Here is a 15251-nt window from a genome sequence, read left to right as displayed (position 1 = left end):
TTTTTTTTTTTTTTTTAGACAGGGAACTCACTATGTAGCCCAGGCTGGTCTTGAACTCACAGTGATCCTCCTGCCTCAGCCTCCCGACTGCTGGGATTATAGGTGTGAGCCACCATGCCCAGCCAGAATTTTTATTAAAGTGTAATTAGTCACATCTGAGTATCCTTTCCTTGTTTCCCATCAGAGATGCAAATGTAGATCAAAAGTATATCATTACTGTGCTGGGCATGGTGGTGCACCCCTGTAGTCCCAGCACTTTGGGGGGCTGAGGCACGAGGATTGCCTTTCTGTCTCAAACAAAACAAAACTATATTATTATTAAGAAGTAATAGGGGGCCCGGGATTTAGCTTAGTGGTTCCTCCACCTGCCTTGTAAGTGCAAGGTCCTGAGTTTGATCCCTGGTACAAAAAAAAAAAAAAAAAAAATAGGGAGCCAGGGATTTAGCTCAGCATTACTGCCACCTGCCTCACAAAAGCAGTGTCTCAAGTTCGATTCCTGGTACAATAAATAGATAGATAGATAGATAGATAGATAGATAGATAGATAGATAAATAGCTTCCTGAATTGTAAGGGTAGTTTTCTTAATTGATCAGGTGTGTGGTGCCCTTACCTCAGAGAAACAAATACTTGGGGCAGATCCTCATTGTACCTAGTTAATTGTGTCAGGTCTTCACTCTTGAATGTTTACTGTTTTTGGTACTGAAAATCAAACTCGGGGCTTTGCACTTGCCAGGCAGGCACTGTACCACTGAGTTGCATCCCCAGCCCACTTGAATGTTTTCTTGCTGACAGATGTGAGGTGCATGTCTACACCCACCCACATGACCAAACAGTTATGAAATGTTTATATTGGCAGGAAGATCTCTAAATTGCCATGGGAAGAATATGCATCAAAATAAGTGAGAGGCAGTGTGTGGCAGACATTTCAGTTAAATAGTTTAAAGCAAAAAAAAAAAAAAAAAAAAAAAAAAGTAAAAAGTGATAGGAAGTCAGTAGATAGTTTCTATTTCTGTGTTGCTCTAAATTTGGCTTTGTAAGGGTGAAATGATGTGATCAGCATGGTTGGTCATGTGTGGCAGATGTGGAATGAGATCCGGCTGGCAGTTTACTCTGACTTGATTTCCTGTCCATGATCTGTCACATATTAGATATGGGATTGGTCATCCTGCTAGTTTATTTAAACCATTTTTTCTCATTTAAAACTTGGTAATTTTTGCAGGGTGTGGTGGCACATATCTGTAATGTTAGCACTTGGCTGGTTGAGGCAGGACAATCATGAATTGGAGACCAGTCTGGGCTGCAGTTCAAGGCTAGTCTGGGTTATGTAGCAATACCATGTTTAAAAAAGAACACCAACGAATAATGTGGCAGCATGCCCCTGAAATCTCAGCACTCTATTCTGAGGCAGGAGGATCATAAATTGAACCCAATATGAGCAAGTTGATGATTTAGTGAGATCCTGCCTCAAAATAAGAAAGCAAACAGGGCCGGGGGTGTAGTTCAGTGGCTCACCTGCCTTGCAAGCGCAAGGTACTGAGGTCGATCCCCAATACCAGGGGGGGAAAAAAAGAAAAAGCAAACAGGGCTAGGGATGTAGTTTAAGGGAAAGACCTGGGTCCAATCCCAGTACCACACAGAAATAGAATAGAAAAGAGTGGATTATTATCTTGCTTTGACATTGTCAGAAAGGCTGAGGTTAAGATGTGAAAGTAGTAAGGCTACATTCTAATATAAACTATTAGGCTTGTCTATATTTGATTGAGCTGGGTGTACTGGTGCATGCCTATAATCTCAGCACTCAGGAGGCTGAGGCAAGACAATCTATATGAGTTTAAGGTTGGCCTAAAACTACAAAACAAGACCTCTCAAAAAAAACAAAACAGAACTATATGTATTTGATTGAGACCAATTTCTGCTGAGACTAAAGCAAAGTTTAACACTTTGCAAAAAGTATTATATATGAATGGGTTTGAGACTAAGTAGTCTGATGTCATTCCAACTATTTATGTAATAGCATATTAATGTATAGTATAATAATATCACTAGAATTAATAGATATTTTGTTCTTCCTATTTATTTTTTATTTTTTAAATTTTTTTTTTTGGTACTGGTGCACCATTAAGCTAAATCCCCAGCTCTGTTCTTCCTGTTTATTATGAAAGGTACCTAGGGTTTTGAGATTGCTCTGCTCAATAGGTCAGTCACTTTTCTTTTCTTTCTTTTTTTTTCCTTGGTACTGGGGATTGAACTCAGGACCTTTCACTTGCCAGACAGGCAAGGCACCACTGAGGGGAATCTCTGGCCCCTTGTTTTGTTTGTTTGTTTGTTTTTGTTTTGAGACAGAGTCTCACTATGTAGTCCAGGCTGGCCTTGAACTCACCGTATATCTCAGGCTGGCCTCAAACTCATGGCAATCCTTTTGCCTCAGCTTCCCAAGTGCTAGGATTACAGGCATGCCCCACTGTGTGGGTGAAAGCCTCTAAATAAAACTTGCACGGGGGTGGGGTGGGGACAAGGTCTCAACTGTATAGTTTAGGTTGGTTTTGAACTTATGTGTTCCAAGATGGCCTCAAATTTAGGGCAGTCCTTCTGTCTCAGCCTACTCCTCAGTACTAGGATTATAGGCATGTGTCACCATGCCAAGCAATAGAAGTGCATATTTTTCTAAAAAGACTTTTCCCCCCACAGTACCAGTGAGCTGTATCACCACCCCCACCACCTCCTTTTTTTTTTGGATACAAGATCTTGCTAAATTGTCCAAGCTGGATTTGAATTTAGAATACTCCTGCCTCAGCCTCCCAGAGTGCTTGGATTATAGGCATGGGCCACTGAGCTAGGCTTAAAGATGAATACTTTAGTGGTATAAATGGGAAAAAGAATAGAAGCTGAAGGAAAAAAAAAGTAGCTTGAGTATAGTGGCTTATACCTGTAATCCTAGCACTGTGGTAGGCTGAGGCAGGAGGATCACAAATTCAAGCCCCCAGCCTGGACAACTTAATGTAATGAGTCCCCTGTCTCAAAAGTAAAAATAAGAGAAGGGCTGAGAATGAAACTCAATGTGAAGGCCCTGTGCACACACACACACACACACACACACACACACACACACACACACTTCTAGGGATGTGGCTCAGTTGTAGGGTGTTTCCCTAGCATGCATGAGGCTTTGGGTTTCAGTCTCCACCACACAAAAGGAAAAAAAAAAAAGCAAGCTCAAGTGTAGGCTTCCTGCGTCCATGTGACAGTTCTGTTTCTGGCATATGCTTTATTTTTAGTTACACACACACACACACACACACACACACACACACACACTTCTAGGGATGTGGCTCAGTTGTAGGGTGTTTCCCTAGCATGCATGAGGCTTTGGGTTTCAGTCTCCACCACACAAAAGGAAAAAAAAAAAAGCAAGCTCAAGTGTAGGCTTCCTGCGTCCATGTGACAGTTCTGTTTCTGGCATATGCTTTATTTTTAGTTTTAAAACTGGAGCTTTGATCAATGAGTTTTTGCTTTTTCTTGGATAAAAATGCATAGGATGCTTCTTTTGCGGGGAGGGAACCTGGAATCAAACTCAGGACCTTGCGCTTGTGAGGCAGGCAACAGTGCCACTGAGCTAAATCCCAGTCCTTCATTGTAGTTTGATCACACCTCATAAAGACAGGAAGGAGGACTTCCAGAACTGTTTCAGAAAGTGACTTAAACAATGCGAGAGGTATTTCATGGAAGGGGGACTATATTGAGGGCACTTACTGACATGTGTCTTCTTCAATAATAAAATTTAAAATGTATACACTGTACACCATTCTGAGTAGGGTAATGAAATCTCTTACTTTCCTGCTCTGCCCTGCCCAGGAAGTGCGTCCTTGCTTTATCTAGGTATATCCTTGCTACCCACCTGTTTCATCAGTTACTCACCAGCTGGTTGGGCTGGACTGGAAGAAGTGGTGCTTGTGTTTAAGTATTTATTTACTTTACTGAAAGTAGTGATAGTAGCAAGTAGAAAATGCTAGAGAAGCTGTGAAGTATTCCTTTAAGGGAAAGGGTAGAAGTTCTGTACTTAATAAGGAAAGAAAAATGTTGCTGCCAAGTGTAATTGTGCACGCCTATAATCCCAGCACATGGGAGGCTGAGGCAGCAGGATCACTTGGAGTTTGAGGCCAACCTAGGCTACATAATGAGTTCAAGGCCAGTCTGTACTGCACAGCAAGACCCTGTCTCAAAAAATGAAACAACCTCTAATCCTAGCACTATGGGAGGCTGAGGATCACAAATCCCAACACTTGGGAGGCTGAGGCAGGAAGATTGCTTGAGGCCAATCTGAATTATGTGGCAAGACCTTGTCTCAAAAACAACAAAAAAAAGAATGAGTCTCCCATCTATGAAATTGTAAAAGGAAAAGAAATTTGTGTTTTACTCTTGTAACTCAAACTACAAAAAATATGGCCCATGACTCATAAAAGAAAACTTACCAATATTTTTTTAAGATTTTGTCTCAAAACAAAAACTCTAAATTGTAAAAATTTTGTACTATTTCTATTTATCACTCTATAGGTATATATGATATCCTTATGGTATTGCTATATGGGAAATTTTGTCTTTTGTTTGTTTGATTTGGGTAATAGGGATCGAACTCAGGACCTTTCATTTGCAAGGCAGACATGGCGCCACTGAGCTAAATCCCCAACTCTTATTTTTGTTTTTTTTGAGACAGAGTCTCAATATGTAGCCCAGGATGGCTTTGAACTTGAAGCAGTCCTGCCTCAGCCTCCTGAGACTTGGGATTCCAAGTATGCACCACCATGCCTGGCTGAATGGGAGTTTTGGATGGGAGTTTGATTTGGTTTTTATTTTGGGTTCTGTTTACATTTTGATTTATTTTATTGATTTATTTATTTTTTAGTATCAGGGAGCGAACTCGGGTCTTTGCACTTGTGAAGCAGGAGGCGGAACCACTGAGCTAAATCCCCAGCCCTCTGTTTACATATATATGTAAATGTATGCGTACACAAACATATACCCATATGTAAATATGTAATACGATTCAAAAAGTAAAATGCAGGGCCAGGGATTTAGCTCAGTGGTGCTGCCGCTTGCCTCATAAGCACAAGGTCCTGAATTTGATCCCCGGCACTAAAAATAAAAGTAAAATGCATAGAAAAATAAAACAAGAAAAAATTATCTAATCACCTTAATAGTAATCATTTTGGGGTAAAATAATCCTTAAATTTAAATGCTGAGACTATAGCAATTCTATATACTTTCGAAAGCCTTTACCACAAGAATCTCATTAAGCCTGATTTCTGACTTATTTCTTTGGAGGAAAATGGAATCCTTTGAATAATTTTATTGGAAGAGGGAGCAGGGAAGTGACCTTTATTGAAGAGGAGAGGAAATTAGGGATGAGGGAAGGGTTAAGTTACATAAAGTTACATATTTTTATAGTACAGGCTCAAAAATTAAGGAACAATCCAAGGTGTTGCGGTGATTCTGTGTCCTTAGACCTGACAGCTTTTCTTAGCTTATTTACAGTGCTGGGCGTTGAACCCGGGGCTAAGCTCCACTACCAGCCCTGCTGTGCTGTTTTTAAAGTAAGGAATGGGTCTAAGACGTGGAGAGGAGATCCTGACAGAGTCTGTTGTTTTGATGAGGGTGCCAGGAAGGAGTTATTTAAGGGGAAAGGATGGACAGAGTTGTACTTGTAGTCTGTGTTTCGTGCCATCCTGGAGAAGAAGCATCAGGTCAAGCCTCAGAGTCAGAAAGAGCACAGGAATCTAACACCGGGCTGGGGGAACAGGAATGCCTGCTAGGAGTCCTCGGCTTTGCCAGGATTAATCTATAGGCCTCCTGGCAGACCTACAGAAAGGGTGATACCTGCAAGTTCCTGAAACTCAATGGATAATTGTGGACTCGAATTACCCATTATTATTAATTTAAGATAAGCAAAATGTCAGTAATAAAGCTTTTATTTTTATCACTTATAAGGAATTTCCAAAGATCGCCTGGAACTGTGTTCTAACCCTACTTTCCCATAAATTTTCCAGGTGTTCAACCCAAAGTTTCCAGTGATGGAATTTTTCATGAGCATAAACCTGTTAGTACGTGGTTCTTTCCAGCTTCTCTTTTAATGCTGTGTTTTCAAATTTAATTACAATGTATGTGCCATTTTGTAATCTGCTTTAGTATGCTTTTTCCACATAACACACAGACCTTTTCCTCTTACTGAAGAAAGCTTATTTTTTCATTGTACAAGCAATATACTTCCATCAGAAAAAAAAAAGTTTCAGGGTGTGTGTCTGTCTGACTGGGGATTGAACCCATGTGCGCTCTACCACTGAGCTACATCCCCAACCTTTTTTTTCTTCTTTTTTTTTTTTTTTTTTTTTTTTTTGTTTTTATCTCGTTTTTTTTTTTTTTTTTTTTTTTTTTTTTTTTGTTTGGGATTGAACTCAGGACTTTGTGCTTATGAGGCAGGCTTGGTGCCACTGAGCTAAACCCCCAGCTCTCCCCAACCACTTTTGAGACTGGGTCTTTCTAAATTGTCTGGGTGAGATTTTAATTCATGATCTTCCTGCCATAGCCCCCACAAAGTACTGGGATAACAGGGTGTAGGCCACTGTGCCTGGCTGGCCGGCCGGCCGACTTTTTGTTTTTCTTTTCTTTTTTTCTTTCTTTAAAACAAAGTCTTGGACAGGGCATGATGGTGCATGCCTGTATTGCAGTACTCCTGGGGCTGAGTCAGGAGCATGGCCAACCTGGGCTACATAGTGAGTTAAGGCCAGCCCGGACTGCATAGCAAGACGATGTCTCAAAAAAAGGACAGAGTCTTGCTGTGCTGCACTGCTTGGCTGATCTTTTGCTCCTAGGCTCAAGTGATCCTCTTGCCTCAGCCTTGCAAGTAACTGGAACTGCAGGCATGTGCCACCGTGCCTACCACCCGAAGAATGTATTCTAAAGCAAGCGGTTCAGTTTACTTGGGCACACACAGTCTACTTTAAATCTCCCTTGTAATTATAGGTAATTAACGATTTGTAGCTTGAGTCAGATGTTGACTCTGAAAAAATTAATGCAATACGCTTTAATTATATGTAAAAGTTCATTCTGAGATCTAGGAGTAGCAAGACATGTTTAGTCTTTGCTGGGTTCTGCTTCGTAGTTATCTGTTCGTCCTCTTTGCCCAGCTTGGTTCTCATAGACAACCGATTAAAAAAAATCTGTGATTTGAGCCAACTAGAGGTGCACATACGCCCAACCCCTTTCTTCACCTGCTTAGATTCAGTAATTTATTTTTTCAGATCCTTCTCCAACTTTCCAAGTCTAGTTTCCTAGAGATGAGAATTGAGAATATCCAGTCCTTTTTAGGGTGTCTCCAGTGGGCTAGCATACAAAGAGCCAAATCAGTTCTAGAAATACTGTTGCAGAAGATGGTTCTGCTATATACACCGTTACTACACAGTATAATGTTCTTTTGGTTAATATACTGGTACTTCCTATTTACTAGTACTTGAGTTGTTGGTTTTATTTTTTGTTTTATTGAGTTTATTGGTACATTTTAGGTATACAGTACACTTACATTCATTATTGGGATCTTGTACCTTTACGTGACAGGTCTTGGTTCTCATTTTTTCCCTACCCTCCCTTCACTCCCTCCTCCCCATCCCATTTACAAACACTTTATTTCCATTTTTTCATATTTTTTTCTTTTCCCTTATTACCTTTCTCTTACCCTTCTCACTTTCCCTACACCTTTAGCTCTTTTCTTCCCATTTCATGATATCAGTTATCTCATTAGGATCTTATGTACTGTTACAGTTTATTCACACCAGAGAAACTATTCGGTATTTACACATGTGTGACTTATTTATTTCACTTAGGAGTATATCCTCAATATGTATCCATTTTCCTATGAATGAATCTAATTTCTCATTCTTTATGGCTGAGTAGTATTCCATTTTATAGAAAACCCACATCTTCTTTATCCAGTCTCCAACTGATGGGCAAATGGGCTGTTTCCAAGTTTTAGCTATTACAGACTGTGCCGCTATAAACATGGGTATGCATATATCACTCTGGTATGATTCTTTTTGTTGGTTTTTTTAAAGCTTTTTCTTTAATTTTTCGAGACAGGGTCTCACTATGTATATTCCTCTTGCTCATTTCTCTACTGTGAAGTTACTTTTCCTTTCTGTGTGCTGTTACTTAGAAATGAAGTACTAAGTCCAGGCGACACTCAGGGTAAGAGGAGGAGGTTAAGCCTTACTTGGGCAGTGAAGGAATCTACTTTTGTTATTTGGAATTATTTTAGGAAGATTTGCCCCTGGAAGACTTCTTCCTCTTTCTCTACTGCTCCCTCCAAATAGATAAAGTCTTTTTATGTATGCCCTTAAGCCTAGAGATTTGATTTTTAGAACTGTTCTACAAAAATATGAGCCCAAAGAGAGTTGTTAAAATATTATTTTAAAAATTGGAAATGTGGAGTAGTCTGTAATAAAAGAATGCTGAAATTATTTACTCGTAGAGCCGGGTGTGGTGGCACACGCCTGTAATCCCAACACTCGGGAGAATGAGGTAGGAGGATCGCTGTGAGTTCGAGACCAGCCTGGGCTACATAGTGAGTTCCAGGTCAGTCTCAACTACAGAGTAAGACCCTGTCTCAAAAAAACAAACAAACAAACAAAAATTATTTACTCATGTTTTATGGTATTATATAGCAATTAAAAAGAATGAAGAAAAGCTGGGTATGGCATAAGAGTCACTGAGTTCACCTACTTCGCAAGCACAAGGTCCTGAATTCAATCCCCAATAACAACAACAACAACAAAAAAAGAATCACTGAGTTCAAAGCCAGCCTGGGCTACATTGCCAGACACTGTCTCAAAAAAAAAAAAAATAAAAAAAAAAAAAAAAAAAAAAGAAAAGAAAAGAAAGAAAGAGAAAGATAGATAAATAGGAGAGCTTTGTATACTGAAATAAAAGTTATAGAACTTGTATAATATCTCATAAAACCTATATCTATTAGTTATAAATATCTGATAACTGCTGTTGTCACCATTTACTATATTGTTTGGCCTAATAGTGAGCTACTTTTAAGGAATCCAATCTTATCTATAAGCATAATTCTACAACTCTATAAAATGCACACTGTAGTAGAATTACAATATCTCTTTTTTAACCTTCTTCAGAGTTGTAAGCAGGTAATTAAATTTGACTTTCAGGAAAGGTTGTGTAGTTGTAGAGAAGGGAGAAAATGAGCTGCATCTGCAGAATAAGGGGAATTGCTTTTTGCCTTCTCAGTGTGCAGAGTGCCTCATTTCACTGCTTTTCTTTGCTGCGAATTGTTTAGGCATTTGAGATGGCTTTGAGATCTTTAGATTAATGTCCCATAAAAAGTTGCTACAAATAGTGTTAATATGCCTAGAGTCAGATTGCTGTTATTAATTAGTAAAATGCTCACATAAATGTTACAAAAAATTTAGAAATACAAAAACGTTGAGAAGTATAAGAACTCTGCAGTCCCTGTCGCCCAATCTCATTGTCAACTCAGGGCCAATTTGATTTATTCTAAACCTGCGTCTACTTCCCTCAGTTCCCCTATGATGTTGAGCGCTACTTTGTGGCTTTGCCTCATGAATGCTAGGCAAGTACTCTGGCACTTAGCTACATCTCCACATCTCCAGTCCCTCTAAATTGTTTTTAATTTTGAGTTATTTTAGATTTCATGACTTAGGACTTTGGTGACCTATTGTGCTTTTGTTTTTTGAGACAGAATCTTGCTTTGTAGTACAGACTGGCCTTGAACTCACTATGTAGCTCAGGCTGGCCTCGAACTTACTGTAATCCTCCAGCCTCAGCCTCCTCTGAGTGCTGGTACAGCTGTGCACCACCACCTAGCTCCTATTATGCATTTTTGAGAAACAGGTAGTAAAGCTAGTTGTCGTCAAAGGTCAAGCCCATGACTTTGATGTTAGTACTGTTCTCTAAAATTAGAAATATAGAGGAACTGAGCAAATCTGTGAAACGGAAAAGGCGAAAGCGTTGTTTTAAGTTATTTTCTATCGAAGGCTTCTTTGAAGTGGATTTGCCAGAGTTATGATTCAGTGACCCCATTCTGTCTTGTTAGGATGAGACGCTTCCTACTGCCCCCCTGAAGACCAGAGGCGTCACACGTGCGGCCGGATGGAGCAAAGGTTGTTTTTGCTCGTTGCTTTAGCTGCTGGCGCATATTCAACATTTGTTCGTAGGCCCTAACTGACAGGGTCCACTCTGTTATTGTTTAAAGTGATTTTTAAAATGGAAACTCTTAGCCAGGCATGGCGGCGCACGCCTGTAATCCCAGCACTGGGGAGCCTGAGGCAGGCGGATCACTATGAGTTTGAGATCAGCCTGGGCTACATAGTGAGTTCCAGGTCAGTCTCCACTACGCAGTGAGACCCTGTCTCAAAAAACAACAACAAAAAAAGGAAACTGTTAACTGAAAACTGAGCAGTACTTAAAAAGAGTACAGGTTTACACGAGGCGGGTTCTACAGAAACATAGTCTCATTTACTAGAGGCTAATCAAGACTGCAGTATAATTTAAAATTCTAGTTCATTTACATGTTCCAGCATATATATAGATATAGAGACGATAAACACTGTCATGGATTCAGTAAATATTTATTCAGTGTGTGCCAGGGCCAAAGTAGTGAAGCAAGTGTTTGGAATTGAATGACTAAGATAGGTTTATGCTCTTGAGAAGCTGTGTTCTGGGGAGAGGAGGTGAAATCTCATTTTCTTAATTAAATGGGTTAAAAAGAGACTTGAAAACCGCTGTGTTTTTAAAAAACAAGTAACATTTTCTTGTTCAAAGGCTACAAAAGTGGCTAAGTATTGAGCATTTTGGTATTTGCATTTGTTTTTTTAAATCTTGGTAAAATATCTTTTAGCTTTGACCAACATTTCATTGGCCCAGTGGCATACAGTAGGGAGGATGATGAACCAGTGTTGTTGGTGGGTGCTTGATTGTGTCCACACCAGCACAGTCCCAGCTTTGCTGAGAAACAGGGTGAATTTTATCTACCTTTAAAAGTTGCTCATATTGGGCAGGGTATATAGCTCAGCAGTGCAGCACCTGCCCAGCAAGCGTGAGACCCTGGGCTCGATTCCCAGTGCCAAAAGAGAAAAGTTAAAAAAAAAAAGCAGCTCATATTTACTTTCAGGGTTTTCCCTGTTAGATATGTATGCTCAGTTCACTAACCAAAAAACTCATCCATTAAACAGAAAAAACACAAGGACACAGAGTGGCCTCAGACAAGAATGTGAGCTGGTCAGCGTTTATGTATGATGTTTCCTAGCTGCTGGGGGTTAGGGCTTCTGGCTGAGGCCTCCAGAACCTCCATTGCCCTTCCTTGCATTTCTCTCCTTTTCTCTTCCCTTCCCTCTTATAATTTATTTGTTTGTTTGGTACTGGGGATTGAACTCAGGACCTTGTGCTTGAGAGGCAGGCGGTGGCACCACTGAACTCATTCCCTGGCCCTGTCTGTTTTTTGTTTTCCTGTTTGTTTTTTGAGACAGGGTCTCAAGGCTGGCCTTGAACTCACTGGGTAGCCAGGCTGGCCTCAGACTCCCAAGTGCTGTGATTACAGGTGTGTGCCACCATGGCTAGCTTCCCCTTCCTTCTTAATGGGAAGATACTGGATGAAATGTGGATTTGTCCTGACTGTTCACCTACTTGATTTCACCTCAGTATATTGTAGGCAATTCCCCAAATCACCATGTTAATTATTTCTAGCAGGTGTGTAGAATTTCATCTACTCATACTATCATTTATTTCATTTGAAACACAATGTAAACACCTGTTTTGGGGTAGTACTGGGAATTAAATCCAAGACCTTCACTTTAGGATGCATCCTTAGCGCCCCCACCTTTTAAAGAAAAAAAAACACAAGGTCTCCAGATGTAGCTCAGTGGCATCATGTCTGCCTTGCAAGCGCCAGGTCCCCATTACTTCCACCCCCAAAGAACCCCACAAAACAAACTCTCATAAGTTGCCCAGACTGGGCTTGAACTGGGCTCAACATGGTCTGAAAAACCCTGTGTGTGTGAGCTGGGTGCAGTTACACACACGTGTAATTCTAGCACTCTGGAGACTTGAGGCAGGAGGATCACAAGTTCAAGCCCACCTTGGACAACTTAGCAACCATGAGACACTGTCTCCAAAAAAGGACAAAGTGGGGCTGGTAATACAGCTCAGTGTGGAGGCCCAATGTGGGGCACAGGGGAAACCTTAAGTGGCCCTGGCTTCTGACCTCTTTGTTCTCACTTCATACCATTCTCCCTGCACTTTGACCTAAAAATTGCATTGGGCAGTAAACTGGTTCAGTCAGCACTTAATTCATTTGTTTTCCCAATCTCGCAGAGATCTTCATCATAAATGGGGCTAGTTCATAGCATCTGAAGACACTTACAGGAAGTTGGACTGACAGCAGAGGGGTAACGATTCATAGATTCATAATTCATTTGATAAATTCATAATTCTTAGCAGACTGATAATAAATTCATAGGTACTGTATAGGTCATTAATCAATATGAAACTATAGTGCTGGAGATTTAGCTCAGTGGTTCCATCGCCTGCCTTGCAAACACAAGGTCCCGAGTTCAATCCCCAGTACCAAAAATGAATAAATAAAATATGAAAATACATAACTAAGAGAACTGTTAAGAATCTAAGGGCTGGGGATTTGGCTCAATGGCTCTGCTGCCTGCCTCACAAATGCAGGGGCCTGAGTTTGATCCCTGGTACAAAAATAATAATAATAATAATAATAATCTATGCAATATATAAATTTTTCATAGTTGAAGAGAAAGAGTAACAATAGGAGTCTTATACTGTTTTTTTCCTTCCTCGTAGATTTCAGTAGTCAAGTAAAATCAAGCTGGGCAGTCATGGCAGAAGGAGGATTCGATCCCTGTGAATGTGTTTGCTCTCATGAACATGCGATGAGAAGGTTGATCAATCTGGTAAGAGAAATAGCACAGTCCTGGGGTGAACTGATCTGTATTCCTTCTGTGCTGTTTTTCTGAGACTTAGTTACTGGAAGATTTTCATCTGATGGTCACTAAAAAGTATATTGTAATTGAAATTCCACAGTGGATTAAGTCATAATGATTATGGTATTTGCCAGCCCTCTTTTATTGTAGAAGTTCGATTACTACCTCTATTTAGATTTATGTTACCATCATTCTACCATAAGCACATAATGTCAAGTGAAATGAAATTGGACACATATGTTTAAATATCATATTGTTTCTCTTGTGTGAGAAAACCAGAGGGTAAGTAAGGACCAAAATGGATGATAGATATTGGGAAATAGGAAGAAAATGTTCTAACGGGAAGTGGGGAAACAAGAGAGGGAGAGGGGAAGAAAAGGGGAGGGATAGGGATTTAAGAAAATGAAAAACAACGGAAGAAAACAATAGAAAAAATATTTTGTAAAGAAAGAAAGAAGGATTGAAAGGAAGAGCGAGGTGTGGGGGGAAAAAGAATTAAGATATATTGTGTAGGACCAGGGATTTAGCTCAGTGGTGTTGTCACCAACCTTGCAATCACAAGGTCCTGAGTTTGATCCTGGTATAAAAAAAAGATATGCACAGGTATAGGTTCCCTATGATGAGTGTGATCATTATATTATGTATGTCAAAAGTGTACCAATAGGGGCCAGGGATTTAGCTTGGTGGTGCTACTGCTTCCTTGCAAGCACAAGGTCCTGAGTTCAATCCTTGGTTTAAAAAAAAAAAAAAATTGTACCAATAAAATTAATTTTTTTAATTTTCAAAAAATTGCCATCATGGGTAGAAAATACATTTGTATATAGCCTTTTCTACTGTACGTTACTACTAATGAATTGTTTTTAGTTACGTAGAGTTTGTTTTTCTGCTAAACTGCTATGTTTTCACTTTAGATCATGCTCCAACATCTGACACAATAGTAAAAATCTTTACTTAAAGCATTTCCAAATACAAATTATTCAACAGAGGTAGATTTCTGAACAATAGGATATGAATAGTCTCATTGAATTAGTTGCACTCAGATTTGAATTATAAGAAGATCTTGAATTTTATTGTTGTTTGTCTGTTTTCTCATTGAGTTTATTAGTACTTTTTAGGTATACAGTACAGTTACCTTCAACATTGGGATCTTGTACTTTTACATGACAGGTCTTGGTTCTTATTTTTTCCCCTTACCCCTGCCCTCCCTTAATATTACACACTATTTAGTGCAAAAGGAGAAATTTGACCATTACTAGCAATAAAGTACCTGTGCCCCAATGCTGGGGATTGAACCCGGTGCCTTGTACATGCTAGGCAAGTGCTCTACACCCTGAGTATTATACCTCTAGCCAGAGTACATTCTGTTAACCATATAGCAATACTTTGTTGTTTTTAAAGTACTTTTAGACAGGAATATATTTGAATGGGCCACTTAATGAAATCAAGGGAAACATATGTTCAAATATTTGAATTGTTGGTAATTAATAAACAAGTTTTCAAAAAACTCAATGTTTCCTAATAGATTAGAAGTGTGGGTATTTTTTTGTTTTTGTTTTTGTTTTTGGTACCCGAGATCAAACTCGGGACCTTGCACTTGCCAGGCAGGTGGTGGCACCACTGAGCTAAATTGCCAGCCCCTGGGTTTTTGTTTTTGTTTTTGTTTTTGTTTTTCTTCCCTTTTTTGTGTTTTTACACTTGGTACTAAGTTTTGGATCCTGGGCCTTGATACTGAACTTCATTCTCACCTCTTTTTAAAGTTTTCAAACAGAGTCTTTTTTTTCAGACAGGATCTTGTTAAATTGCTAAGTTGCAGACGCTGTGCTTGAATTTTTTTTGTGGGGGAGGTACCTGGAATCAAACTCAGGGCCTCATACTTGCCAGGCAGGCACTATACTGCTGAGCTACATCCCCGGCTCCTGGGCTTAAACTTTTGATCTTCCTGTCCCAGCCTCACAAAGTACTAGGATTATAAATGTGTATTATCATGCCCAGCCTAGGAGTGTTTTTTTTTTTTTTTTTTTTTTTTTTAGTAATACACCTTTTAGAATCATCCTACATTAGGATTTAATGATCCTAAAGAATGCCTCAAATGGAAAAGGATAAAATATATACTTGGAAATTAATTTAGACTCTTTAGGATATAGAAATATACTGTTGTAAGAATATCATACTCTGAAACGATGTAAATATAGATGAGTCTCAGGAGAGAATTTGTTTTGTAAGGC

At 39.5% G+C, this 15251-nt stretch overlaps 1 protein-coding gene across 2 annotated transcripts in view; it reads left to right on the top strand.

Annotated features, from left to right (window-relative positions):
* The window catches only part of Smim14 (small integral membrane protein 14), a 76128-nt gene that overhangs the window by 21881 nt on the left and 38996 nt on the right, over positions 1 to 15251 (top strand). For both annotated transcript variants that reach the window (XM_010625118.2, XM_019207619.2), the window contains exon 2: positions 12887 to 12996. In XM_010625118.2, the coding sequence (XP_010623420.1) occupies positions 12922 to 12996 (75 nt within the window). In that variant the 5' untranslated portion in view covers positions 12887 to 12921. The remainder of the gene's footprint in view (positions 1 to 12886; positions 12997 to 15251) is intronic.

This window comes from Fukomys damarensis, unplaced genomic scaffold (genome assembly GCF_012274545.1).
Source record: "Fukomys damarensis isolate Sample0158 unplaced genomic scaffold, DMR_v1.0_HiC HiC_scaffold_35, whole genome shotgun sequence".
Classification (NCBI taxonomy): domain Eukaryota; kingdom Metazoa; phylum Chordata; class Mammalia; order Rodentia; family Bathyergidae; genus Fukomys; species Fukomys damarensis.
This window is presented reverse-complemented; position numbering and strand designations above follow the sequence as displayed.